Here is a 24,158-nt window from a genome sequence, read left to right as displayed (position 1 = left end):
CGTCATTTGTGTTAGCGCGTGACTCTGCCCCACGTGATGAGGTCTGTTGTTGTCAGTTAGCTTAGCAGCTGCATAACCTAAACAGAGGATCATGAATCTCTGAAAAAATGGAGAGATTTAGAAATATAAGTCTGGAGTAAACACGGTTTTAACATGCTGCTTTGTACATAACTGCGTTTTAGTCACTGCGACCGATGAATGTCCTGTGAAGTTACACTGAGAGCCAGTCATTTGTTGAACTTGGGTCTCCGTTGAAGGTAAGATTTATGTCATTATCGTTAAAAAATGACTGAATCTCGACTCTTGTGAAGCGAAGTTGATGAGAAACATGTGAGGAACAGACTACCAATGTTCACATTAAAGTCACAGACACTCTGCATCACCAGTAATGTGGACACTGTCCTCTCTCTCTGTCAGATGAATGCTCTGGTGGCTCTTTGTCACTTCTGTGAGCTCCATGGCCCTCGGACGTTGTTCTGCACGGAGGCTCTGCACCCTCCATCCCCGTCCCCTTCATCCCAGGCAGGGATCCCGGCACCCGGGGACAGAGACCGAGACGGCGACCGGGAAGGTGAAGGGCTGACGATGAGAGCCAACAGCTCAGCCACACAGAGAGGAGAAATGTGTGAAGTGAGTTAAACCAAAGACATATGGTCAACTCATCATTATATCATCAGAAACATGTCTTAACATTACATTACACACCATCTTTAACTTTTTGTGCAGTTGTAGGTGAGTCCATAAATCATCTGTCTCAGGATTAAGATTAAGATATACTTTATTAGTCCTTGACAGGAAACTTGTCTTGGGCACAAGTGCTGACACAGCTTCATCTAAAACCACACATAGCAAGCACATGGTACTCATACATCTGATGCTGATGCTCTCCTTGTCCTTGCTCCACAGGGATGTCGATCTCTGCCTGCGTCTCATCCGGGCTTTGTGAGCATTGATGATGAAACAGGTATTCGCTTCCTGAGCCACCAGCATCCCAGGCAGCCTCAGCTGTTCAGCGTGGTCCGCCAGGCTTGTGTACGCAGCCTCAGCTGTGAGGTAAACAGTGACGTACGTCTGCATGTATGTATGTGTGTGTGAGTCACACATCTCATACACAGAATAAACACACACCCATTTTGATTTTCCTCCATCTCTTCATGTGCTTCACCCATTTTTCTCTCGTCAGGTATGTCCCGGCCGTGAAGGACCAATTTTCTTTGGAGATGAGCAACACGGTTTTGTGTTTTCGCACACCTTCTTTATCAAAGACAGTCTGGCCAGGGGGTTTCAGAGGTGGTACAGTATTGTCATGGTAGCCATGGACAGGATCTACCTTATCAACTCCTGGCCTTTTCTGCTACGCCACCTTAAACTCACTATACAGAGCCTGCAAAGCACAGCCCTAAAGGTAGGGCGCCGACATTAGATGCCTTTATTCACTTTGCCTGAATAGAGATATGAAGATTTATTTCACAGTCATGTATTTATTACAATATTACAACGCATAATGCCTTGGTGTTGTATTCTGCATCAGGTGTTTGACAGTGAACAAGGAGTTTGCCCCCAGCGAGCTGTGAGGATGAACAGCGTCTTTTCACCTGCAGTTTTCCCACACCAAAGGAGCGGCAATGCAGCACGGTCACTCACTTCTCTTACCCAGCATCCAAATCTCTGGGCTAGCCTGCATTCCTCCTTCAGCTGGTGAGTTGATATCAAGTCAGTCCTAACTTTAAGATGCAGTCCTTTTCCATGTGAATGGTTTTATAATCACTTGTTTTCATCTCATTTCCAGGCTGCTGAAGGCCTGTGGCAGTCGTCTGACAGAGAAGCTGCTCGAAGGAGCCCCTACTGAGGACACACTGGTGCTTATAGAGAGACAAACAGGTAGACTTATCGTCCTAATTGAACATGAGAGTCACTCTGTGGTGCAGAGTTTTATATTTATCAATCTCACATCTTGTTATAAATGGGTTAGAAAGCTGAAGACAGAAAACTGTCAGGGGACAATTTACAGTGGCAGGAAAAAATGAACCCTTTGGATTTACCTGCATTTATTTCAGTAACTTTTTCAGCATTACAATAACAAACCCAATTCGCTGTATTGTTCTTGTCCTTATTGAAAACATTACTGAAACAAGATTGTATGTGTGGATAAGTGCTTCTTTGACTTCATAAGACACACTTAAGCAGTTTGAGTTTGCTGTTTACAAGTAACATCTGCTATTGTGAACCAATCCTCGTAAAAACGATCTCAGAAGACACACGATCAGGAATTGTTGACTGGGATGAAGCTGAAAGGGTTACGAAGTCTTAAAAAGTTCAGATTTTCATCAGCTCACAGTCCGACAAACTGTCTATAAATGGAGAAGATTAGTTCTGTGGCCACTCTCTGAATAAGTGGGCGCCCTGCTGAGATGTCTCCAAAAACACTATGCAGAATGCTTGGTAACATAACAAAGAACCTGAGAGTAACGACTGAAGGCTTGAAGGAATCATTGGAGCTGGTTAACATCTCTGTTCATGTGTTTACTACACACAAATCAGGGTGCATGTTTGTCTGGAGCAGGTTGTCCTGCCATGGACACCACAGCGGAAGACGCAGCTCTCCAAAAAAAAAAAAAACATCACCATGCCCTGAAGGGAATAGGAACTCCCAAATTCATCAAGAGAATTTGGGTGACGCAGCAGGACAATAAACATCAAAGTAAATCTGTTACAGAATGACTTCAAATTAAGAAAATCCACTTCTTTATGTGGCCCAGTCCGAGTCCAGACCCTAATCCAGTACACATGCTGTGGACTGACCAAAAAGCTGCAGCTCACACCAGCAGCTCAAAGACTCAGACCTGCTCTGCTGCTACAGAAAACGCTACTTTGAGGTTTTTTGTTCCTTGTTAATCTTTTAACGCGTGAAAAATTGTAAATGTGTCCATGTTATCAGTGTTAACACTGCGTTTGTTTATACATTGTGGTTTGGATGGGGTTAGAAGACAGTCATTCAGAAAGCCAGGTAATTTCAGAGGGTTCACATTCTGTTTCTTGCCACTGTTTCAGACAGAGAGAACATAATTCACCTTGGTGGGCATTGCTTCAACATGTCTAGGTTTTCAAGGCAAGGTGTGGCCTCTTGGTGGAGCATTACATCAGCAGATGTTATCTATTTGCACAATGTTTCATCAGTTTTGAAAGGCTTCTGTGTAAGTCTGATTCATTGGCTCAGCCAGTGAAGAGACTTTGTCTGTAAAAACAGTGAATCATGAAACCATTTTACACTTTTCCTGGAAGAATTTACAAAGTTTTTAAACAAGAAAGAGTAAAACGTTGGACGTATTTTCCACACTGGTTTGTGGTAGTGTAATATCCTGTTCTCTAGTATCAATATTGCAAGCAAATAACCTTTTCCAAATCTCTAGAAATTAGGAATGAGAAAATTTTGAGTTACATTTAATTTGTACAGACTTGGTCCCAGACTGTTACAGTGTGAGGTACACAGTTTACAGGAACAGACAGACCATCATATGGGAGCCATTTAGGAGCAATCTGTTATTGTATGTATTGGAAAGGTAATTGTTAAGTTGCAAAACTGTACAGTATTGATTTTGTTTTAAATATAGATGATGAATAACATGTACACATCACGTCACCTGCTATATACGTAGTGTGATATCATTCCAGGCATTTCTATAGCCTCGTAAACCATGAAATGCATTTCCGGGCTGGTTTACGAGGCTAGCATTTCTAGTGGTTTCTTTTGGAATTTCCCATATTTGTAATAAGTCTGTTTTTAAAACATTTGGTCATGACTCTTCTGCTTTTTATACATGTCATCAAAGAGCAAGAGGAGGAAATGAGCTGCTGGGAGGGAGCAGAAGGAGGTTCTTTAAAGTCACAGCGTCACCAATCAGAGAGTGAGCTGGTCCATGACTTCCTGTGTGATGATGCAAAACTAGACGAGTTGCCCGGTCCAAAGTTTAGGTCACTGAGACACTTGAGACAGGTAAACTTGGGTGCTTTTTGAGCTTGACATTTTGTTGTGCATATTTACACAATATAAGCGGTGCAATTTCACAGACTAAATTGGATAAATATGCACAATTTCTTTGCAAGAATGTATACTTTTACAGTCTTAATCTAGTACATTTGTTCATCCTAAATGAATATACATACTGTATCACTGAGCTCTTGTACCCTACTGTCTAATTTGCTCTGCAGGTCCTAGGGGCTGCTGAGTTTCGTCAGCTAGCATGGCATGTGCTCATGGGAAACCAGGTCATATGGAGGGGCGCTCACCCCGGGCTCATCCAATCAGCGTTTACAGTGCTCAAGGTACTCTACTCTGCTACTGCTTCCATTTCTGCCTTGTGAGGAAAATTAGTGTTATTATGATGCAGGTACGTAGACATTAGGACAATTGATGACACCTGTGAGAGCCCGTTTAGTTGAGCCATTGTATCATTAGTTAAATGGTGGGTACTATAATACTCTTTGAGTTGTTATAATCACCCACAACTAAAAAAACACATATTTTATGTTGTTAAAGTTGGAAGGATTACCTAGTGTAAACCATAACAAATCAAATGCCATGTTAAGATAGTCTTTGTGATCTAGTTTTTTCTCCATTCTTCTTGTCGCTGTGAAGGTTTTTTTTCCAAACATGAGGCATATAATTATTTAAGCTGCTGTCATCACACCCTGAAAACATCTCTGCCTGTGCACGTTCTCCATTCTTACTTTCCTATGCAAGATACTGCAAGGAGACAGTTTTCATTTCATTATTTTTTACCCTTTATGTTTTTTTCTATTTTCTTTAATAATTTTGATATTGTTTCAATATATTTTGAACTGTAAGTGTTTATAGTCACACTGTGATATATTTTCTGAGACCTCCCAGGCTTTCACAGTAGACTTTTTTGTCATTATGAGGTAGTTGTTACCAATAATACATATAATGGCTCTACAGTATTAAGTGTCCCATTAAGCCATCACAGTGTGACTATGCTACATGCTAAATATAGCTCAGCCATCAGTAATGTTATTGACACCTGTGTCTGCTCTGACAAAGACCTATCCCATGTGTTTGCTTTGTTAAACCTAAGGAGGGTCCCATCTGCAGACTCTCCTTATATTGTTATCATCCCTCATACGCCTGGTGGTGTTGCTCTTAAATTTAATTGCAAAATAGGAAGAGAGCAACAAATATACGGGTGCGCAGGTTTTACACAGGGCTGTGTATTACTACTTCGAAGTGTGTGATGTCTTCAGATAAAACCCTGCACAGCTCCTCCCAGCTTTAACCTAAGCAGAGATAAATCAGTCAGAGTTAGAGAGAGGATGTAATGTGGGTGCACAGAGCTACACGTGTTCACACTCTTATGCTACGTTTCTTATCTGAATCTCTGTCGTTTCCCTCATCAGTCTCTGCTCCCAGTGGGCTGTGTGCGCTCTGTGCCATACAGTGCTCAGTACGAGGAGGCCTATAAATGCAACTTCCTGGGTCTCAGCCCAGACGTGCCTATTCCAACCCACGTCAGCTCCTCAGGTACAAAAGTCTCTAAAATCACATTAAAGTACATTTAAAAAACGAATCTTAAAGGCGGTTGCTGTCACAGACCGTCAGCTTGTGCCTGCAGTTCACACTGTGTTGATTTTACCTTTTATCTTCTAGAGTTTTCCGTGCTGGTCGATGTCAGCACAGAGAGAAACTTCCAGATCTCCGCTGTAGGTGACGACGATATCTGCTCGCTGTATCAGTTCACCATCAGCAGCGCCAACACACAGCCCATAGACAGGGGTGAGCATACCTACCTGAATTTAGTAGTCCCTGCATATTTACTGACATTTTCTATGTAAAAAAAAAAAAAAAGAACAAGCCATCCCTTAATGTTAAGGAAGGCTTAAAAGGAAGACACGACATCAGAAAACATTTGGAGCATCAGACATGATTTGTTTGTTGGCTCACAGCCCATACTTCTACCAACTGTCATTTAAAGCGGTTTTATCAGCCAGGGTTGAAGATAACGCAGAGATGAAAGAGATCAAAAACATAACCTTCTTGGAGGTTTTTAAGACAGCAGGAAATGTAAAGGTCAACTTTGACAAAAGGTTGAACAAGAGACATAAAGGTCATATGATGAACTTCATACACTGAATGTTTGCACTATTTTTTCCAGGTCCCACGCTACTGAACAAACTGGAGGTGGCTCTTTCCAACGAGAACCTGTCTGTGGACGTCGTGTCTCACTGCCTGCTGTGTTTGAAGGAGGAGTGGATGAAGTGAGTAGAATTCACTCAGTCTTAATGAAGACTGCTTGTGCCCTTTCACCATTTTGCATATGAAAGCCTTCTCATACCTACTTCTCGCTCCTTCAGTAAAGTCAAAGTGCTGTTCAAGTTCTCCAAAGTGGACGGGCGAGGGAGGGACGACACCCAGAAGGTTCTGGCCCTCCTCGGCGCCACCGGGCCGGGCGAGGAAGACAACGTCAGGCTCCTCAAATTCTGGATGACCGGACTCAGCAAAACCTACAAGAGCCATTTAATGACAGCTGTTCGAGGAGGGGAGAGGAGCCCCAGCCAGTGACAAAGACACGAAGAAGGAGGAAAAGGAGTTAGCAGGGGGCGACGAGAGGGAAGGTGAAAAGAGGGGGGCGGGTTCTGGAGGAAAGGAAAGTGAAAAGCAAGAATCAGTTTTGTTAACTGGGACTTTTTGTGGAATGAAAGAGGCCTGTGAGTGGATGCCAGAAATGCTTTGGCTCATCCATTATTGTCTTTTAGGTAATGAGAAATTTATTGTGCACCTAACCCCGATTATTATCCTGCACAGATTAACACAGGCAGTTGGGATAACATATCAGGGCTTTTGTTTGTCAAAGGGAATTTTCGTAGGAGACCTCTTCATACTAATATGTAAAGTTTAACTTATTATAAAAAGACTTTGCACTTTGTTTACTCTTTCTCTAAAGTTTTAAAATTAAATAAATTAATGTGAACAGTCTCACATCCTTGTCCTTTTTTTTTAATTCCACAATTGGCTCCATCTTGTGGTGAACAGGAAGAATAAAGAGGGAGCAAAAGGGGAGTGTAGGAGGGAGAGCAGCATTTCTCTGCCAGTTCCCCACTCACTTGTTTAAATGGCTGTCAGCCAGCAAGTCTCTAGTGGTGTAAGACAACACTTTAAGGTTTTCTGTTGTCCTTAAACGTACAAATTGGTTGCATAACAAGGCCTCACTCCAGTAGAGACGACCACATCAGCAGGATTTTGCCCTTTTAATGAGCCAGTCACACACGGATCCACTAAAGAACTGTGTTTTCTTTTTCCATGCCACAGTTATTTGAGCCTGTTGCTTTGCAGAATCTTGCAGACTTATGGTGATAAAATGCAACAATATATGGCTTTGTTTAAATTTTTGTTTTGTTCTGCACTGCACCTATGCAGTGATTGTGTAAAAGTTCAAAGCCTTAACCCAAATTCAAAGAGCACTGAGTTTATGAATAATAGGATTGAAAAGGAATCTGCCACTCAGCATTGTTATGTAGTGTTGCTGTGTAACTGTTCGGGTTTTTTTTATTTTTTTATTTTATGCTTCCTACATTTTACTCAAATCTGGATTTCATTTTGCAACTTTCACTCACAGAAGCAAAAAAACTGAATCAGCTCTACAAATGAAGTAGCTACATATTTACTCCCCCAATGTACAAGCAACAGGAAGACAGCACAGTGACTGGATATTTATACCCATCATTAGGACATATAGTAGAGGTGAAGAGGTTTGAGTTGATGATGCCTCAGGGAGAGTTGATGCATTACTCTCACTGAAGCTGCTGCTCTCCAGTTTCCTTTTCCCTTCAGCAGACTTGGGACTTTGGAAATCTGTCTGGCTTGTCTTCAAAAAAGTCACGTAGAAGAACAATTCCTATTTGTGACAAAGAAGCAACGACATCCTTCCTCTCTTTCACTTCAAATTAACTCCTCTCCTGACACATATGAAATCCAAAATAACATTATGTTTCACATAACCTGGGGGGGGGGGCAACACATTATGGACAGGATGAGGACAGCTGCGCACATGATCAGACGTCATAATGACTTTGTCTCCGTGGAGCTGGTTTTAACAGTAATGAATAAAGAATAGCTGTGACACATGGAATGACTTGCAAGTTCTGGCAATGCAGTGTTGCAATCCTGTTTTTAAGGAATGTGATTTTGGTTCATTTAAAAAAAAAAAAAAAAAAAACACGTGATGATTAAACAGGATGATACTGCACACTGACTCTTAAGGGATAAAGAGCAGGAGATCCACAGGCACAGAGGTGTGGGGGAGAGTCCAAATTAAAAACATACGCGCCAACTGCATGACTAATTCTCGTCGGGCCTGGTTTGGATGGGGGAGGATGGGGGTAAGAGGGTGGGTGGGTGTCAGGGAATGTGGGGAGCAGGGGGGAGGGAGCCGGGTCAGTCAATAGTGAGGTAAAACGTGTAGTGATGGGAGGGGCTCAGACTTTAAGGGAGCAGATAAACCATCCAGCATAGCACTTTCACTTTGAGCGCAGCCTGTGTCTGAGTGAGGACACACAGAGTGGCCAGAGGGAGAGATAGAGAAGAGGAGGCTGTGTCTCTCTAGCTTTATCCATTAACCATTTTCAAGGAAGGAGGAGAGTGATTCAAATTAGGCTGTTCAGGAAGATTCTAGGTCAGTAGTGAAAGGGAAAGGGAAAGAGATATAGGAGGGAAAAGGGAAAAACAAACAAAAGCTTTGATAGGGAAAGGCTGCAGCCACTCAGGCTTAAGTGGGAAAATCCAAAGTGAGAGAGCAGGATGGCGTGAGAGGACAAATAAGGCATTTCTTTTTTTTTTTTGGAAAGTACCAAAGGAACTCATAAGGAAGGAATGTATATGGGATGTCAACAAGAAGACTAAACATCAAGCTGTGAAGGAGAAGGCACAGCGGCGTACACTCTGTGTCAAAGACCTCAAGAAACCACAGAAGAGGAAACTTTGCCTTTCACAGACTGACATAGAAACCCGTCTGCAGAGTGATTGCCGTCAAGAAGAGACATGGAGAAGTGTCCATTCAGATGAAAGGATGTCACTGTCAGGTGAGAGACCAGATTGAAGTGCGTGTTTATGCTGTTTTGCAAACGTTCCTCAAAGGATCTGTAGCTAAATAAGTTCAGCCAGTGAATTAAAGCTGATCTGTCGAGTCACTGTGTTGTCACAATAGCATTTCCTGTGTCTTAATTCAATTAGGGCTGTTGCAATATCAGCCCCTGTTTCATGGTGTTGTTGTGTGTTTTTGCAGAAATAGCTAATTGACACAGGAAATGATGTCATGTTTTTCAGTAGGTTTGCCATTTGAACACGCTGCAAACCACAGAAAGTTTCCAGCAATTACATGAATGTGTTCTGTCTCTTTCCGCCTTACTCATGTCTCAAACAGTGCTGCTGTTGCTATCAATCTTGACTGTCCAATGTGGTGGATGTCAGTTTGACCAGGAAGGTGTGAAAAACATTAAAACGACCATTGACTCTAATCCAACCGGATTTGTAAGTTAAAACCTTTGCTTGTGATTTTCATGTAGTGCTTTTGTTGTGTCTACAGTGAAATGCATCTTCTTTGTGAGCAGGATATTTTCTATTTTTTCTAGCTAAATGAATGTGCTAAATATATACAGAGGTTGTACTGTTGACTGTGTTAGTTGATCGTTAACAAGGTGGTCAAAGGTGAAGAGCTCATGCAACTGAATGAGTCAAAACAAACACCTCCAGATTGTTATCACTACATGTCACATCACTGTTACAACAGTATAGCGTTGCAAAGTCAAGGTGATCAAACATTGTTTAGTTTCACCTTTGTGATCTGTTCTTGTCAGCTCTGTCACTGTTAAAGAGGACAGTAACTTTCTCTTTGTGGATGGTATCTTGTTTCTATATCTTTGGATTTATTCTCATCTCCCTCTTTCCTTTTCTTTTTCCTTTCAGAGGACAGTGTTTCCAAAAGATTACTATGTAGCGCACCACTACACGAAAAACATGCTGTGTGACTCTGATCCGGTGAGTTACTCATCAGATAAAAAAGGAAAGTGGGTTTTTGATGTGCAGCGCATGGCTCGTAAATCGTAATTGCCTTCCAGTTGTGAGCAACATCGGCCCTCTACTGAAAAACATTTTGATTTATTTAACAAGATTATCAACAGCTTTAACCAAACTCTCAGCTGTCACCACCGGCTGTGTATATTTTCACTTTAGCACAACATTGCTGTACTGTAGGCCTAGGCTACCGTAGCCTTGAGTCTGACCTGTAATTGAACCACTGATGTGGCTCTTGGTAATTTGTCACACGTGTTTTACAAGCTGAATCTAACTTTGCGGTTGTTGTGTTGTTCATCTCTCTGCAGTGTTGTGTGTTCCCTGCTGCAGTAGTCCTCCTGGACTCCTGGCATATGCTTTTCAGAAACCTCTGGGATGAGCACCTAAATCACTCCCTAATTCTCGACCTGAAGCAGACACTGGATAGAATTATTAAAAAGAACAGGAACACAGAGGTGGGGTTTTGTTTCGGCTGTTCAAGTACATGTCAGAGTTGTGCTCCTCAAAACTTCTGTGAATGTGGTTTCTTTCTTTAGCAAATATTTATGTGGTCCTTGCCCCTTTGTCTTCCTCAGTGGTTCCAGGAGGAGACGGACCTGACCCTTTTCCCCACATTGAACTCCTCTCCTGAAGAACTCCTCAAGCTAACATCAGAACTTTTCGCCAGGTGGCTGGATGTTGTGTGCTTACCTTCAATTGAAACTTGCACCCTGCCCACTTTGCCCCCTCCTCTTGTGAGGAAAGACTATGGCCCATCGAGGGCCAGACTCTTGACCACCCGAGCTATCAACAGTGTGGAGGAAGAAGGACAGCCCAACAAGATGGTGGACATTACACAGCTGCTGTCCAGCGGTGGTCCTCTCTCCTTATCATACTCCGTCTGGAGCCCCTTGCTACTCAGACTCTACTGGTGGCTGCTGCCATAGCCACGGGGGGAAAAAAGGATCTTTCAGATGATGCACACAAAATGCAAGACATCTCTTGGCACTGAATGATTGTTTCTTATATTTGTGTCCTTGTTTAATGCAGTAAGCTTTGTTAATATGAAGTGACATGCACCGGTTGCATTTAATGTCCAAAGTTAGTTTGAATAGCTAAGTTAACTGTCCAACAGTGCTGTGTAACAACTGATATAAACACAGATATAAACCTATAGCCATCCTCTTAAGAGCAGGCCCCAAACTTCAGCTAGCTATGCTCTTCATGCTAACAAGAGATAAATGCTGAGCAAGCCAATGCACATAAGTCTCGTCTATTGATGTGGATTTCATCACTGTTTACAATGAATATTATGTAAATGTAAGATATTATGGGTGTTTACTTTTGTACATAAATGTAAATTAAAGACATTTAGATATATGCATTAGGCTACTAGTTTTTGCTTTGACTTTTTAGGATTTAGTATCTCAACGTAAGCTACATTTATTGTGCTCTTTTTTTGTTTCCTGTCCAAAGGAACTAGGTAGGCTACATTAACTCAAGTGTTGTTCTTAAACACACTTCAAAGGAACTTCTTTACTTCTGTTTTTTTTTTTTTTTTTTACCTTTATGTTACTTTCTGCTTTTACTTAACTGCTGTTCAGAGGGAAATAGTTTTTGTTTTGACTCCACTACATTTATCAGCCATCTATAATTATTGGTTACTCAGCACTTCACCTGTAAAACATGTGATTGATTGGTTGTTATAAATCAAGCTATCCAACAGCTTGAGAGCTTTATTAAAATTAGGATCAACAATCCTAACTTAATAATAGCCTATAACTATGATATTATAACACACAGGAAGCATTTTAATTTCTATATTACTCTGAATTAACAATACTTAAAATATTACTTTAGTATAATATGACTTGTACTTGCAGCAGAGTATTCTGTCTATCTTATATCTGAGTATTTCCTACACTGGTGTCTGTCAGTAAGGATAGGCTATAGATTCATGTCCATTTGGCTAAAAGAGATTATATTTTGTTCTCCTTGTTGTCCTTCCATCTACAAGACACAGATATTGAAATCCACATTTATGTAAACTTTGCAGGCCCTTTTAAAACCCGTTTCCTATGGAGAAATCTTTTACAGCTATTTTGTAACTCTGACAAAAAAGAAAGAAAGAAAGAAAAAAAACACAGACGAGTTGCAGATGAGAGAGGAATGTGCTCTGGATGGGACCGTGGCTCCAGAGATGTTATGTTCTGACTCCTGTCAGGATCCACACGAAAAATAAAAGCGCACCATTTGGTGCTCACACTTGCCCTTGCTTGCACACACCCACGCATTTTATGTGCGCCATTGTCCTCACTGGACCCTCCTTGTAGTTTCATAATCCTTAAAGAGGAGGTATGCCACACAGGCGAACAGATTTCTGGCTTGCCCCACTAGTTTTCATGGACCCTTTTTTCCACATAATCTTATGTCATAATTTGGAAGAATGGGGCAAACGTAATGCAGCATGAATGCAAATTACAAAGAGTTAGATAATCACAGGGCTGCAAGACAAAAGTTTTTGACAAAACAGGAAGACAAAAAAAGAAGTATGATGCTTCTGCACAGTGGAGGGCACTTTTTGTGAACATACTCATTTCTTTTTTTTTTTTTTTTTTAAAGTATATTTTTTTTTAAAGTATATTTTTTGGCTTTTCATGCCTTTATTCGATAGGACAGCTGAGGGTGTGACAGGAAATGGGAGGCAGAGATGGGGGGAATGACATGCAGGATAGGGCCGTCCGACGCGGGACTCGAACCGGGGCCGCCTGCAGCGAGGACTACAGCCTCAACACATGGGGCGGGCGCTCTACCAACTGAGCTAAACACCGCCCGAACATACTCATTTCTATACTGTTACCATCAAATGCTGAGACGTCTAGATGTGAGTCGGTTATGAGTGAGGATGAGAGATAAACTCTTATTTCCCAGCAGTGGCGCAGGAGCTACTGCTCCTGCAGGTGTCACATTTACTTCCATGTAACAGTCAGGATTTACTCAGAGGATGTGCCAGTTCCTGTCTCGGTCCGAGCATGAGTAAGATCCCAAATGTGGAAATGATTAATCTGACAGAATTTCAAACATGATATTCTCCAGGGGTGGGGGCTTCGATCTGGGATATTACAGGGATTAACCCATATTAACCCTTGTAATATGGGGGCGACGCAGGATGACTATTGAGGTACAGCAAGTCTGGCAACTTCCGAGGCAAATATTTGCAAGTCTGATCCTTCCTGGCAGCAGAGAGACAAGCGCCACAGGATCCAGCTGAATTCCCGTAAATGGGGGAAGAGAGCGAGGGCGAGAGAGAGCTGGAGAGAGGGAGAGACAGAGAGAGAGGGAGGCAGCATGGGAGGGAGGGGAGGGGGGGAGGGGAGGAGGGGACTTGCCTGGGTGTTTAAACCACGTGGCCGCCCTCCACACCGGAAGTGCGCCTCATCCAAGATGTCTGCGCCTGATGAAGACACGTTTGCCGAGGAAGGAGGCGAGATGGAGGAGATGGACGACGCTGGCAGCGACGACGACGAAGGGGTCGACATGGAGGAGGAGGGAGCGGACGGAGAGGGGCAGAAGAAAGTGTACGTGCCCGGGATGCAGCCGCTGCAGGCCGGGGAGGAGCTGGAGATGGACCGGTCTGCCTACCGCATGTACCACGAGTGTCAAACAGGCAAGAGTTATTATTTACCATGGCAAAGTTTGTCAGCGCTGTCATCGTGCACTAAACTACAGGGTGAACTGAGCTTTGTGTCTGTTGTTGTTGTTGTTGTTGTTGTTGGTGTTCAGGTGCACCGTGTCTGAGCTTTGACGTGTTGAGAGACGGAGACGGAGAGAGCAGGGAGCAGTTCCCTCTGTCCATGCTGCTGTGTGCGGGCACACAGGCGGACACAGCCCTCAGTAACAGGTCGGTGCTGCACACACCTCCACACAACACAACACACACTCACATAAACAAGACTCAATCAGTGGCTCAATCTTAGGTCAAAGCCGCACTAGTATAACAAATGTCCAAAATCCAAATACTACTTGACTTGAGTGTTTCATGTTGTAGCTTTTACTTGTTCTACATTTCAGAAGTTGTACTTTTTAATCACTTATGTGGCTACTCTTATCACCTTACAAATAAACATGATTACATAAAATTGTTATTATTATTATTATTATTATTATTATCTTTTGTTATCGATCAAACCTACTGATGACATACAAGTGCAACAGGCCAGTCCTATTCACTATAACCAGCTGCATCATAAAAATGAAAGCACATTTTCTTAATTATAATTGGATGATTTTAAATAATTTTCAACTGGACATTAAATTGTCTGGACTTACTCTTTGATGTTAGTATTTTTACTCAAGAGTCTGAAAGCCTCTTCCACCACAGTGGTGGTGAAGGATGCTTTATAAAGACATTATCAGTGATGGTATCCAGGCAACAAGGCTTATTAAACTTTAAGGTTAGAGACGTTTGGTTTGACTTTTTCTGAATGAATGAATGAATGAATGAATTTATTTATTTATTTCGGTATATCAAGCTTATATAACCGAAAGGGTGTAGGTTGAAGCCAAAGCTTATATACCCCTACCCCTTTTACCTTAAAAAATTAAAATAAAAAAGAATTTAAAAAAAATATATATACGCATTAATACAATAGGATCAGATCACAGACATTTGAAATTAATCAGTACACTTACATTTCTGATCACAACAAAATAAAGAATTGTACACAGCGCATAACCCAAAATAGTACAAAATCATTGAACTTAATTTTCCATACTGTAACGAGAAATTATGTTCTTATAAAGTTTTTTAAAGCTGACTAGAGTACAGCATAATTTAATATTTTCAGGACAATTATTCCAGATGTTAACCCCTCTAACAGAAAGACAGTGATTTTTTACAGTAGTTCAAGTCTTTGGTTTCTCAAATAATAGTGGTCTTCTCAGGTTATAACTGGAATCCTTCATTTTAAACAGATTCTGGATATCTGGAGGAAGAAGTTTATTTTTTGCTTTGTACATGGTTTGTATTGTAATGTAATCAACTAAGTCCCTGAATTTCAAAATGTTCAGGCGACTAAATAGTGAGTTGGTTGGCTCACGGAAAGGTTTATTACTGATGATTCTTATAGCCTTTTTTTGCAATAAAAAAATAGAATTTGTATTTGTTCTGTATGTGTTTCCCCAGACCTCAATGCAATATGTCATATAAGGGGCAATTAATGAATAATATAATGTGACTAGTGATTGTTGAGAGAGGAAAGCTTGGGCTTTATAAAGAATTGCAATAGATTTTGACATTTTGGATTTGACATAATTTATGTGTGATTTCCAATTTAATTTATCATCAATGATAGCTCCAAGAAATTTGGTTTCAGGTACAAATTCAATTTCTGCATCATTTATTGTTAAGTTTCTGCTTGAATTCCTGGGCTTTTTTCCAAATATGATACACTTAGTTTTACCGAGATGGAGTGATAATTTATTAGTCAAACCATTCTTTGAATTTCTGTAGCTCCTTCTCTACCATATCCAGAAGCTGCCCCAAATGATCCCCACTACAGAACACAGTTGTGTCATCAGCAAATAAAATACATTTCAGGGATTTATTTATTTTTTCTCTCATGAGCTTGCATCTGTCATGTCCGGACGTAAACATAGACAGTTATACATCCCCACATATTCTAATTGTAGTGTGTATTCCAATGTTTGTTTGTTTTTATTATGGACAGATGTTGTGATAAGTGATTTTAGTTTGACTGTGAATGTTTGCTTTTTATTTTCGCTCAAAAAAAAAAAAAAAGGAAAATTGATGATTACACTAACATGTCCCTTCATGTCTTGAGAAAATGATTTGTTGGCCAGTGCCTCTGTGTAGCAACACAACATGCATGCTGCATGTTGTGACACATCTTATCTTTTATCCAGAAAGCTGAAGTTTCTGCACTTGGTCATTGTGATACTTATTACATTGCAGCCCTCGTATTGACTAATAATTGGTGTTGTCACATAGTGTCAGATAGTTGTCACAGTGTGTATATATCAGACATAACATTATGACCATCTGCCTAATATTGTGTTGATTCCAAATACCCAACAAATGGCGATGCACTGTGTTTTCTGACTGCTTCCTGTAACTTCTTCAGCAGTTTGAGCAACAGTAGCTCTTATGTTGGATGGGACAACACAGGCCAGCCTTCTCTTCCAGTCCCCAGGTGCATCAGTGAGCCTGTGCCGTTTCACTGCCCGCTGCATAACGGGAACGCTCGACAAGAGCTGCAGGTTTTCAGATGCTCTGACTCAGTCGTCCTTGTCAAACTGGCTCAAATCCTTACACTTGCCCATTTTTCCTGTTTCTTACACATCAGCTTTGAGGACATAGTGTTCACTGGCTAGCTAATACATCACACCCACTGACAGGTGCTACGATGAAGTGGTGTTCACTGATACTCACTTCAGCCGTCAGTGGTCTTCATGTTATGCCTGATTGGTGTTTTATTATATGGAATTACTGTTCAGCAATGGTAAAAATTTAAATTGAAACAGCTGAAAATATAAGCTTCATGGTATAATCCACAGGAGACGGTTTCATCATCTACAAAAAGTTAGTTTCCCTTTCTCAATGAAGCTTTACAGGTCAGTTAGAGGTTGTTATGAACAGTTGTTTATACTCCTTGCTTTTATACTAAAACTCCACACTTGGATACAGATGGCATTAGAGAGTTATCTCTTAAGTAGTTTCTTATCAACTGCATGCACAGTAAGCATGTAAAAACTTTCGTTATCCACCTGTCAAAACGTGTGATGAGTGTTGGGTAATTTGTTATCTACATCCGCTTCAGTGCATGTTTTTCTTTCTCTCAGACTTCTCGTCATGCGCATGCACAACCTTCATGGGACAGAGAAAGAAAAAGAAGGGGAGGAAAGCAGTGATGAAGAAAGCGACGACGATGAGGAGGATGAGGACAAGAAGCCACAGATGGAGCTGGCCATGATGCCCCACTATGGAGCCATCAACAGAGTCCGAGTACGTTGACATTTGTGCAAAACAAAACTGTCCCGACATCAGTCAGTTTTCCTTTTGTTAACGATTTTGCCCCTTCGTGTCCAGGTGACCCGGCGTGGGGAGCAGTCGTTGGCCGCCGTCTGGTCAGAGAAAGGACAGGTGGAGATATTTGACCTCCGATCTCAGCTGGAGGCCGTCCACAGTTCTGCTGCCATGGCTGCTTTCGTCAAACAGCAGAAGGAAGCCACGGCCCTCTTCAGCTTCTCAGGACATATGACGGAAGGCTTTGCTATTGATTGGTCACCTACGGTACCTGGTGAGTGAGTCTTTAACCTTTTACAGACAAAAAACATTTGCATACTTTTTGGCCTTGTTGCTCCTTGGCTATGCTAACCTGAGGTGACAGCAATATATTCTGTACTGTAACTGTAAATCTGTCCCTAGCTGCGCCTAGTCTACCTCATAATGAGTGAGTAACATGATGAGAACAATCTGTGCTGAGTGCAAGGTGTAATTTTCTCCCACACGCTTTCCTCCCTCAAACACCTCAGCATCAGAGATTATTGTGCACATTTCCAAAATGCAGCTTTTTTAGGTCGGAAACAAACAAAACACAGTCTTTTCCACAACCTCATGTTTGCTTATTGTTTTCCAGCAAAATGGCTTATAAGCAAAATTCTTATGTGCATGCAATTTTGGATTTAGAAACATCATTAGACTGTTGGATCCAGACCCGCATAAAATCATTTACTTGGCTGAACTTTCTCCTAAATTTGATTGAAACCTTGGTTATTCTGCTAAATGTGAAACAGGCAGACATCATAAAACTCATTAGGGAAGGAAAAAAAAAGTAGTGTGCATTGCAAAATAGTTGGCAATTATGTTTGTGTCATGTATCCACACGCAGTTATAAAGGGTTAAACTGTGCACAGCCAGTAAGAATAAAACTGAAACGAATTGGGCGTGGCACTTTTTAAGGAAGGGGACCTCATCAGAGTAGCAGAGTGTGCAGTAGGTGTTGGGGCAGAACAGTAAGATGATGGTGGTGGTGGTGGTGGTGGGGGTGGGGGTTGTATGAATGAGAAAGAACTGAAGTGGAGTCAGACGTTTAAAATAGAATTGATCTGAATTCATCTTGAACACATCAATACGAAACAATAACAGAGATGCGGATTCCAGCAAAGGGTTAACTGCTGTGCCTGTCTTTTATTAACAGGTCGTCTTGTGAGCGGAGACTGCAAAAAGAACATCCATGTGTGGGAGCCACGGGAGGGAGGGACTTCTTGGCAGATTGACCAGAGACCTTTCAGCTCCCACAGCAAGTCTGTGGAGGATCTCCAGTGGTCCCCGACTGAAGCTACAGTACGTCTGACTCTGCAGAGTAACAGGGAGCTAGTGGGTGAGATGGTGGTAGATGGTGACGGTGGTTAGCACTGTTGCCGAGAATAAAACCCCACTAGGAAGCTCTCTGTGCTCGTCTGAACTAAATCAAAAACTCATGCGTGCTAAGTGCTAGACATGCATGTTGAGATTTGACATGCATGTTCGCTGTCCTCGTCGCCCCCCCCCCCCCCCTTGGTCACAGTGCAGGCCTCAGAGTAGCTCTCCTGACCCTAAACAGCCAGTACACGTCAAACACAGGGGATGAATTTCTCCCCAGGGATGATTACTGTCAGACTGAGCCTTAGCAGCTTTTTAGAGATGGAAGAACAAGGTGTGGAGAAGAGAAATGACTGGAATGAATGGTGTTGTCTTTAAAAACACCATCTGTTGCTCTGTGTTGTGACTAAGAATGACAGGCTAAAAACATGCCGTCTATATGCTGTCTTAGCTGCCAGAGGTGGTCACTGAACCAGTTTGTGGTATGTGGATGTTCACCTTACATCTGATCTTTTTGTTTTTACCTTATTGCCCTGCACTGTGCACCCTAACTGGCGTTCACACTCACACAAAAGCTCCTCCTAAACACTACAAAGACAAAGCATCCAGTGTTGCTTCATAGAGATACAGGGAAGTTCCTTATTAGTGAAGAGCTTATTGGAACCACTCTTTGTTGTGTTAATCTTTAATGTTGTGTTAATCTTTAATCTGAAATTGAGCTCAGAATCTGTTCTCTCTTCCTTTGTCCCAGGTTTTTGCATCTTGTTCAGTGGATCAGTCTATCCGTGTGTGGGACATCCGTGCACCACCCAATTCAATGCTCTCAGCCAATGAAGCTCATTCATCCGACATCAATGTGATCAGCTGGAACAGGAGTGAGCCATTCTTGCTTTCAGGAGGGGACGACGGGCTTCTGAAAGTATGGGACCTCCGACAGTTTAAGGTAAAAAACAACAACAACAACAGACTTCAGGGCTTGTGTTACAACACTATTAGATAATCTCACACCTTTGCAATGTGGCTGCCCTACCCAGCTAATTATTAGTATAATTGCATCTATTGCTCTTGTCTGTGACACAATAGCGTGTAATTATTCCAGTTCTTGCCTCACTTGTAATACAGGAAGTCATTTTTATTTTAAAGGAATAGCTTGACATGTTGGGAAATACACCCGTTTTCTTTCTTGCCCTTAGTTAGGAATAAATGTCAGATAAAATATTTCAAGCAGTAAAAGCACAGACTTATGAAATAGTTAATGTTGTGCAGCCTGATGACCCCTGACCCTCACTGCTCTTGTTCCACCTGTAGACTGGGCGGCCCGTGGCCAACTTCAAGCAGCACAGCGCCCCCATCACCTCGGTGGAGTGGAGCCCCGTGGACTCGAGCGTGTTCGCCGCCTCGGGAGCAGACGACGTCGTCAGCCAGTGGGATCTGTCCGTGGAGTCGTGTGACGTGGGCGCCAGGGTGGAGGGGGTGAAAGACTTGCCCCCTCAGCTGCTGTTCCTGCACCAGGGTCAGTCGGAGATTAAGGAGATCCACTGGCACCCACAGATACCCGGTGTGATGATCTCCACGGCTCTGTCAGGATTCAACTTGTTCAGGACAATATCTGTGTAGTTTGTGTGTGTGTGTGTGTGTGTGTGTGTGTGTGTGTGTGGGTGTGTGAGCGAGCGTGTGTGCGTTTTAGAAACAGATGACTAAGCATCTACATGAGTCCTATACATTTAACGTGTGTAATGAGCAGCAAATCCAAATGTTTCTATTTTAGAAGCTTGAAATAATGTACATAACTGACTGTTCAGGTAATCATTTTTCTTACTGACACTTCCCAGCTTAGGCATCATATGGTGTTGTAATCTTTACCACCAAACTTTCCACCTGTATGTTCTACAGATGTGTTGACTATTTTAGGCATTCCCTAGAGCATGCTTGAAATAAAATGTTTAAAACCAAAGTTGTTTTTTTATGTGAATGTTTTCAAAGACAGAGCGTAGGTTGTCCTGTGTAATTCTAATGAACAAAAACAATCACTTCACATAAAGAAGTGGCTTCACATAAAAACCCTACATATTGACGCCCAGTTTCCTTTACAGGAAGCAGTAAGATTGAGATCTTGGAGTTACCATCCTGCATAATCAGGGGACAGTACAGTGGTGCACCACTGTATAATAAACTTAACTACACTGTTGGCATAAAACAGTGGAAATACCACGCACATTAATTTTCCTTTTGTCAGATTCTGGGAATGTTTTACAGCACTATAGAGTGTGTCTCAGAATTTAGATAAAAGTGGCAGACAGATATTATAGCGTACTATAATGAATGTGGAGTGATTCTGGACACAGCCAAGGTCATGGGATCTTCAGACAATACTTTCCCTTTTTTGCTTTAGATTTGCCCTAGAATCATTTCCAAAAAAAAGAGTCATAGTCAAGGCTGGTGATTATTTTTGATCCCAATAATAGTTTTATTGTTTTCAATGTAATCTTTATGAAACCACAGGTTAATGTGTTTAAACCAGCATTTTCAATAGATGAACATTATGATATGATCTCTCCCTTTTACAGCATTATGACATAACACATAAAAAAACAAGCACTATACAAGCAAAAAGCATGTACAAAAATACATCGCCGGCCCCTAGCATTTTAGGGTCAGTCCAGCCCCACAGCCCCAAGAAACTTTGGTAGGTATGAAAACGTACAATGTAACTGCATTCTGAGAACAGCTCTGATTTGGTCTAATCCAGAGAAACAGTGTCAGATTAGTAATGTGACAAATTCACAGTAATTCATAATAACTTTATTTTCTGACAATGTCTCTCTGAACTTTTTGTTTGTAAAACTTTTCAAAACATGCAATATGAGAAAAACTAATAAGACACTGGTATAACACGGTACAATAATGTAAGTACAGCTCCCTTTAAGGCACAATAAGGTAAAGTTCAGTCAACACAACAGATGATTTGTGAACTGAACTGATGGCAAATATAAGACATAATTAAAAAACAAAAAAACAATGCAAGCATTATTCATTTAGCCTGAATCAAACTTTCCACTGATCCTCAGTTTCATAGCAAAGTTTCCAGGTGAATGAAATGAACCAAAGTGCTACAAACATTTCACTGTAATAACCTAAATTACATTTTTTTCTGATTTTGATCAAAATTCTTTGGTAAATCTGTCACCCTTTGTAGATAAAACATACAATGTCTTTTCCAGTTGAGCAACATCGTCTTAACCGTATACCTCTGAGTCTTGAAAAATCCAGTTTGCATTCATATATATATTCTGTTTTAAGCCTCCCATTCAAATGATACTGAAATGATGAGTTAAGGAAAATACAGTATCCTTGATTTACTCAACAGCAAAGTTTGTTTTCACAAAGAAACCATACCTGCCCCCTATAGACCAATTTCATCATCAAACTCATCTTCAAATGTGTAGCCTTTTCCTACTTCCCCCTCTTCCTCCTCCTCCTCCGAATCAGTCTCTGAGTGGCAGCTGTCGACCCTCCTACTGTCCAATGGGGTGACTCCTTCATACTCTGAGCTGTGCGAAGAGGCAGGACTAGGTGGCAAATCTACTTTGTGATTGGTGAACTCAATTTCACCCTCTCGGCTCTCACCCCTCGTTGGACTTTGACACACCAGCTGATTCTCATCCTGGAAGTCAAACCCTTGACCTTCTTCCTCCTCAGATGCCTGGCGAATGATCTCCTCTCGTTTGTCACTGAATCTCACTTTTGGTTTTAACCCCTTTGGCTTGATCCCATTCCCATCTGGTATCCTGCCGTCTCCCACCTGGTTTCCATCCAACCCTAACAAGTTCTTCCCGTTCAGCTCATTCTGCATGTTCACAGACATCTCCGTGGCCCCTTTGCCCTGCTTCGTTTCCACCGAGGATGTGCCACTTTTGGGACTGAACGCATCTCCCTCATCTGAGTCAAGCCCCAGTCCATCCATGACTCCTAGTACATCTCCCAGCATAGACGGCCCTAGGTCCAAGTCCAGGTCCAGGGTGAATGAAGACACTGATTCGGAGTGATGAAGCTCATTGTCCTGAGGGCTTCCCGGAGCATCTGTATGGTCACTGTGGTTGCTTGCCACCTCAGAATCAGCAGCTGGCATTCCTCCTGGACTCCCCTGGTCTGGGCTGGACTGACTTGGGCCAAGAGTGGACAGGAAGGAGGTGTCCCCAAAGGCATCACCTCCCCTTCCAATGTGCATAGTGTGGCGAAAGTCACCAAGTGGCGCTGAGATCATGGTGGGGTCCAGGCGAGGGGCCCGAGATGATTTGTGAAGTGGCATGACTGTAGATAGATTGAGGACGGGGTGAAGAAGAGGGAGAAATAGTCAGTGTTTTTAAAGACACGACAGAGTCAATAAAAGAAGCAGCACTCTGAGCAAATGAGATAGCATATAAAAATGTGCAAGTGAATACTTGAGCCCTGGTCCAACCTCCTGATAAGACAGGGCTGTGTAAAAACCTCAGCGTGTTGTGCAACATTGCAGGAGACCAATGAGCATTTTGGCACTGGTGGCTGTGAAGGCCATGCTGAGACTTGTACTTGAAGCTCACACATGCAACGCTAGCACATACTTTTCTCTACCCTCAGGGGTGTTTGTGGACAAAAACAAGACTATAAAAAAACTAAACTGAAATTGCTATCCCAAAACTTCTGGGCTGTGTTACCTTGGTGGCCATTACATACAAATGTAAGCATGACAAAACTATTCTTGTTGTTGTTGTTGAGGTCAATGCAACTATTTAAATTAATAATTATTACAGTAGGTGTTAGCCAATAATACCACAGATATCTGATTTTGTCTTGTGAGCCATTTCAATCACATCTTCCTTCTTTATCAGCACCAAAAACTAGTTTACACATTCAGAAGCTTATTCTCAAAGCTAGTAGTCTATATGTGGGAGAGCTGATTTGGGAAAGGGGGGGTGGGGGGCTAACAGGCCTAGTTCAACCCACAGAACTTTACAATGATGATTAAAGTAAATTATATATTACATTAGTTAGATGTAGGACTCGCCTGTGCGAAGAGCGCACGAGGACAGCGTTATTGACTAGGCAGTGAGCGGATCGTTTAGATCAATGCAAAACTCAGCTAATCGATTGACCTGAATGAGCGTCACCAAAACAAGTCAAAGTATGGAAAACTTACTTTAAAGCGTATATTCTGGTCTCTGGTTGGCTACCTCCACAATATCCAACTTTTTCATGTGGCTTTCGCCCTCGCGCGTCCCTCTCGACTTTTCCCTCGTTCTTTTTCTCGCCGTCGTTTGTCTGTGTGAATTTTCTTTTTCTTCCAAAGGGATGGGCACGGGGTGAGGAAGTGACGCGACAGATATTAGGGAGAGCTGGATCAAAGTGCTGCTGTCGACTTCACCAGACATTGTAAAAATATAAACCAGACCGGCAGTCAAGTTTCCACAGAGTATTTTTATCCAAATTTTTGTGGGCTAGAGCTTACTGGTTACGAAACAGGACAATATGGATGCATGGGAGTTCATGTGAAAAGGATTATGTGTTGGAATATCCATTTAAAGTAGGCTATCAATTTGTTAGTGGTGTCAACCTAAATGATTACTTAAACTTGATGATTAAGATTTAGAATACCCACTGAGATCACAAGTTAAACCCTGTCATTATATAGGCATACTAATTATTTAAGTTTTCCATATTTACATTTGTTCAGTTCTA

General features: G+C 41.9%; 4 protein-coding genes across 7 annotated transcripts; 3 read left to right on the top strand and 1 right to left on the bottom strand.

Moving 5' to 3' along the window:
* Positions 1–40: 40 nt before the first annotated feature.
* On the top strand, positions 41–6,988 carry flcn (folliculin). 3 transcript variants are annotated; one of them, XM_085801435.1, is made up of 12 exons: positions 41–257; positions 418–630; positions 907–1,053; positions 1,184–1,405; positions 1,532–1,698; positions 1,790–1,881; positions 3,831–3,994; positions 4,210–4,323; positions 5,413–5,536; positions 5,663–5,788; positions 6,168–6,270; positions 6,367–6,988. In XM_085801435.1, the coding sequence occupies exons 2-12, from the start codon at positions 418–420 to the stop codon at positions 6,572–6,574; spliced, it is 1,680 nt and encodes a 559-aa protein (XP_085657561.1). In that variant the 5' UTR covers positions 41–257; the 3' UTR covers positions 6,575–6,988. The 3 variants fall into 3 exon arrangements, with proteins under 3 accessions (XP_085657561.1, XP_085657560.1, XP_085657559.1); XM_085801434.1 differs by having other exon boundaries at positions 907–1,065; XM_085801433.1 differs by having other exon boundaries at positions 907–1,077.
* Positions 6,989–8,536: 1,548 nt separating this feature from the next.
* LOC146971861 (uncharacterized) lies at positions 8,537–11,440 on the top strand. Of its 2 annotated transcripts, XM_085801431.1 has the most exons (5): positions 8,537–9,090; positions 9,432–9,538; positions 9,974–10,045; positions 10,390–10,536; positions 10,657–11,440. In XM_085801431.1, exons 1-5 carry the CDS (start codon positions 9,078–9,080, stop codon positions 11,005–11,007), a joined length of 690 nt encoding a protein of 229 aa, XP_085657557.1. In that variant the 5' UTR covers positions 8,537–9,077; the 3' UTR covers positions 11,008–11,440. The 2 variants fall into 2 exon arrangements, with proteins under 2 accessions (XP_085657557.1, XP_085657558.1); XM_085801432.1 differs by lacking the exon at positions 8,537–9,090 and having other exon boundaries at positions 9,419–9,538.
* Positions 11,441–13,497: 2,057 nt separating this feature from the next.
* On the top strand, positions 13,498–20,397 carry grwd1 (glutamate-rich WD repeat containing 1). Its single transcript, XM_085801430.1, has 7 exons — positions 13,498–13,727; positions 13,844–13,961; positions 16,922–17,084; positions 17,169–17,379; positions 18,280–18,425; positions 19,195–19,386; positions 19,752–20,397. Exons 1-7 carry the CDS (start codon positions 13,505–13,507, stop codon positions 20,058–20,060), a joined length of 1,362 nt encoding a protein of 453 aa, XP_085657556.1. The 5' UTR covers positions 13,498–13,504; the 3' UTR covers positions 20,061–20,397.
* A 492-nt stretch (positions 20,398–20,889) lies between these two features.
* Positions 20,890–23,747, bottom strand: cdc42ep5 (CDC42 effector protein (Rho GTPase binding) 5). Its single transcript, XM_085801429.1, has 2 exons — positions 23,620–23,747; positions 20,890–22,754 (listed from the first exon to the last, which is right to left on the bottom strand). The coding sequence occupies exon 2, from the start codon at positions 22,750–22,752 to the stop codon at positions 21,847–21,849; it is 906 nt and encodes a 301-aa protein (XP_085657555.1). The 5' UTR covers positions 22,753–22,754; positions 23,620–23,747; the 3' UTR covers positions 20,890–21,846.
* Positions 23,748–24,158: the final 411 nt, after the last annotated feature.

This window comes from Trachurus japonicus, chromosome 16, assembly GCF_045865225.1.
Source record: "Trachurus japonicus isolate A0001 chromosome 16, Traja_1.0".
NCBI classification, from domain to species: Eukaryota; Metazoa; Chordata; class Actinopteri; order Carangiformes; family Carangidae; genus Trachurus; species Trachurus japonicus.
This window is presented reverse-complemented; position numbering and strand designations above follow the sequence as displayed.

Excerpts from the sequence above, each read along its gene's own strand:
- cdc42ep5 (XM_085801429.1), bottom strand. The coding sequence starts at position 22,752 with ATGCCACTTCACAAATCATCTCGGGCCCCTCGCCTGGACCCCACCATG.
- grwd1 (XM_085801430.1), top strand. The coding sequence starts at position 13,505 with ATGTCTGCGCCTGATGAAGACACGTTTGCCGAGGAAGGAGGCGAGATG. Across the intron at positions 13,728-13,843 it reads GTACCACGAGTGTCAAACAG|GTGCACCGTGTCTGAGCTTT; the intron begins GCAAGAGTTATT and ends GTTGGTGTTCAG. Across the intron at positions 17,085-17,168 it reads GAGCCATCAACAGAGTCCGA|GTGACCCGGCGTGGGGAGCA; the intron begins GTACGTTGACAT and ends CTTCGTGTCCAG.
- LOC146971861 (XM_085801431.1), top strand. Across the intron at positions 10,046-10,389 it reads TGCTGTGTGACTCTGATCCG|TGTTGTGTGTTCCCTGCTGC; the intron begins GTGAGTTACTCA and ends ATCTCTCTGCAG. Across the intron at positions 10,537-10,656 it reads AAAAGAACAGGAACACAGAG|TGGTTCCAGGAGGAGACGGA; the intron begins GTGGGGTTTTGT and ends TGTCTTCCTCAG.
- flcn (XM_085801433.1), top strand. The coding sequence starts at position 418 with ATGAATGCTCTGGTGGCTCTTTGTCACTTCTGTGAGCTCCATGGCCCT. Across the intron at positions 631-906 it reads AGAGAGGAGAAATGTGTGAA|GGATGTCGATCTCTGCCTGC; the intron begins GTGAGTTAAACC and ends CTTGCTCCACAG. Across the intron at positions 3,995-4,209 it reads CACTGAGACACTTGAGACAG|GTCCTAGGGGCTGCTGAGTT; the intron begins GTAAACTTGGGT and ends TTTGCTCTGCAG.